The 3,652-nt window shown below is 34.5% G+C and overlaps 1 protein-coding gene and 1 long non-coding RNA gene across 4 annotated transcripts in view; one reads left to right on the forward strand and one right to left on the reverse strand.

Moving 5' to 3' along the window:
* The first annotated feature begins 240 nt into the window (after positions 1 to 240).
* Positions 241 to 3,652, forward strand: part of LOC106872774 (uncharacterized) — a 32,483-nt gene continuing 29,071 nt past the window's right edge. Inside the window, exon 1 of one of the 3 annotated variants that reach the window (XM_052972472.1) lies at positions 241 to 972. In XM_052972472.1, the coding sequence (XP_052828432.1) occupies positions 922 to 972 (51 nt within the window). In that variant the 5' untranslated portion in view covers positions 241 to 921. The remainder of the gene's footprint in view (positions 973 to 3,652) is intronic. The other 2 variants (XM_052972471.1, XM_014919874.2) reach the window with 2 other exon arrangements.
* LOC128249295 (uncharacterized) overlaps positions 2,087 to 3,652 on the reverse strand; it is a 4,411-nt gene continuing 2,845 nt past the window's right edge. The window contains exon 3 of the long non-coding RNA XR_008265394.1: positions 2,087 to 2,341. This is a non-coding gene — a long non-coding RNA (uncharacterized LOC128249295). The remainder of the gene's footprint in view (positions 2,342 to 3,652) is intronic.

A 3,652-nucleotide genomic window follows, 5' to 3' on the forward strand; every position in this document is an offset into this window, starting at 1 on the left:
TCGATAAATTAAAATCAGCGAAGAAGCACTGAGATCAATGTGATCGGCTATTCCCTCCCCCCCCCTCCAAAATTGCTGGCATTGTGCTAAAATTACAACGAATAATTAAATCCACATTTTGCACTACAACTCCTACCACTACTATAACTATTTCCTCTAATGTTACGACTACTAGTACCAACGAAACTACACTACTACTACTACTACAACAGATAGCGCCACCGCCGCCGCCTCCACCACCGTTACTACTATGACAACTATTTGCGTGCGTGTGTGTGTGTGTGTGTGTATGTGTGTGTGTACAACTATAAAAACATGTTACTGACAAAAACAACTGGACAATCCTTCCTTCTTTGTGGTGCGCTGAACTAATCTGTTTATGTGACACTGTATTTGTAACTTCATTTATGTTGTTCGCATTAATCGGATACCTAGCAACTTGTTAATAACATTTTAAATAACATAATACGTACGTACGTACATACATACATATCGCGCACGTGTGCATTATACATACAAATATACACACCTACTTTATACACAAATATATAACTTCCTTTTTCTTTTATCTCTCTCTCTTTCTCTGAACTATACACCACTCGCATACATACACACGTATACACATTCATTCACGTACTCATATACGCGATGTCATCGTGTAAACACGGCAGATGTGTGACCCAGATGTATTAAATATTGGTGATCAAGTTATCAATTCGTCACTATACACAGAAACAAAAAAACATATACCACTACCATCAGCTTCATCACTATCACCACCTTCAACATCAACAGAATTATAATAATTATAACCATAATAATCAACATATTAATTAATGACTGATATCTCTCGTCGGATCTGTACCCAAGTTAAATTCGAACCTGTCACCTAAAGATTGCAACAGTCTTTATTCTGGAAAGATGGTTGGTTCGGTACGCAAGTCAATCTTCAGTTATGAAGCTAAAGACTTTGTAAGTTTTTCTCCTTTTTACTGTTATTATTGTTGTAGCTTTTATTAGCGCTAATTCAGCCTTAGTCGAGCAAATCTATGATCAAAGGCGCTCCACTTATGACAACCCCATTTTTCGTTTTAATTTTTTTTTTTATCCAAAAGACTTCATTACTCGATGTATCTTTCGTATTTTAAAGTCAGCAGAATGTGATTCAAGGGAAATGTGGCTGCTATTTCTAGCGAATCGAACTATCACACTGAGATTTACTCCTCGGTTTGTGTTGCTTGGCAATATTGGTTTTAACTTTTGGCACAATTCCAGCAATTTCGTGGGAGTGGGAATGTTGATTACATTGAACTCGACGAAAGGCAAGGCAGAATTTGAACTCAGGACGTTAGACGGACGAAATGCTGCTTATATTTTTGTTGTTTACTAATTAGCAAGTGTTATGCAACACAACACGCTTTATATATCATTAATGAGCAGTGAGGCGATAAACGAGTAGAATCATTAACTTTGATAGATACAAGCCCCTTGCTCTATTCACGCATGGCCCTTCGCTTTCTTACTGCGATCTATTTTATAATTTTATTCACATCTTCGATGTATTATATAAACAGACCCGAGCACTTTACTGATACTTTATTTTACCAACCCTGTAGGGGTTCGTTGTTGCTGATATTTACCTCAGCCCTGGTCGAACGAACTATGAAGAAAAGCATTCCTTCTGTGGCTTTCCCATCTTTTAAAGGTGGATGTACTGGTAGATCATCTTATATGCGTTTTCGTTATTCAACCCTTTCATTACCATTTTTCTTTCGAAATTTTCTGCCGTTGTTTTAATTAATTTTGAATAATGAAGAATTTAGTTATATGACTTTGCCATTATAATAAACCTGGATTTTGGAACATAAATTAACAAGAAATTTTGATGGACTGTTTAGTTCGGTTTACTTTGTATCACTCTCTGGGTCAAGAGATGGATGGCTGGAATGGTTGCAACCGGAATGTTTTTGATCATGTCACTTGGGTGTTGTTGTTGTTGGCTGCCTTGGTAGCTAGTTGTGTTGATAAATGAAAATGTATTTCTTGGGCTGTGTGTAGAAGTAACTGAACAACACCTGCAAACATTTAACAGAAGATTTTATTACTGTACATAACAACATTGGCCTTCTACAGATAGCAACATCAATAATTACACACTGGTGAAGAAAGAGATACTGCTTGGAGTTTATAGCAAGCTGTTGATATGGCAACATGCAGCTTACCCAACATAACTGGAAACAATTTTGCTATATTTGTTGCGACAGAAGTCCTTGTCATCAATCTGCACCCTCTGTCTTAGCTGCCTCCTTGTGTCGACAGGCTGGTAAAAATGCACTGCTACCTGATGTGGCAAGAATGGAAACACATATTGTTCAGCTGCCTCAACATTCTGCAATTTATTACTGCCGAAAGCAACGTTTTATAGAATACAAGAAGAATATTCTGGAAGGTTGAATCATGCTTCATAGACTGATCATATGAAACTACTGACCTAGCAGTTTGGTTTCAAATCATCACTACAATCATACCTCTAGCATTACAAATCTGTTCACACCAAGAATGTCTTGTAGAATTATAAAACACATTTAGTACAGGACTAGTACTATATTTTTATTTCATTGCTTCTGAAAAGTTTGAAGATAGAATTGACTATAGTAGGATTTGAACTCAGAACATAAAGGACTTTAAATATTGCTGGACACTAGTTCAAAATTCTAGCAATCTTTGCTTGAACCCAGGTTCGAAATTTCCCCAGGAAAACCTGAAGAAGGCTTGAGAGTATATCAGCTGAAATGCTGTGTTAAAAACAAACAAGATGACAAATATCCGTCAAATGTAAATAGTGTAAATAAAATACTTGGAGAAGGTAATGATATTAATTTTTAAGGTAAAAAATAGAGATTAGTTCTCAAAATTAGCAGAAATGATATGGAGTAGGTAGGTACCCCAACATTCAAATAATGGTATATACAGCGGAAGAGAAAGTTAATTAGTTGGTGTTGAGCTTTTTTTCTTACTTAAAAAAATTTTTTTTTCGTTTTTGTTAATAATTATACTTTAATTTAAACAGTATATGCTATATTTCTTTATGTCAATACATCCATGTCTTGGTTTATTTATGGGCATGTTTGTGCATGCACATTTATATATATACACAGTATAATGTATATATAATATGTGTGTGTGTGTATGTATGTATACATATATTGGAGTAATCATTCATATCAAATTACTTTATGGTTTATGTGTGTGTGTGAGTGTGTATGTATATGTATATATTTTTGTATACATATATATCATTTATGTATATGTATGTATCTATATTTATATGTATATATATATATATATGTTTATATACATATGTATGTATGTGTGTGGGTGGGTGTTTTGTATTATATTTACATATACACAATGTGCATTTGTATGCAAGATATGTAAATAGTTTTCCTACTGAGAAATTAGGCTAATAAAAAAACTAGTTCACTCACAAAATGGCAACACTGCTGTTTTGTTTAAAATCTGATAAATATTCAGCCATAACATCACCATCTTTCTTTTTGCTTCTTTCCCTCTTCAATTTAAATAATTATAATTAGTCAAATCCAGATAGGATAGAAAAGGCAATATCACCCCCACCCCCACCCACCCAGAA

Source organism: Octopus bimaculoides, chromosome 13 (genome assembly GCF_001194135.2).
Source record: "Octopus bimaculoides isolate UCB-OBI-ISO-001 chromosome 13, ASM119413v2, whole genome shotgun sequence".
Lineage (NCBI taxonomy): Eukaryota > Metazoa > Mollusca > Cephalopoda > Octopoda > Octopodidae > Octopus > Octopus bimaculoides.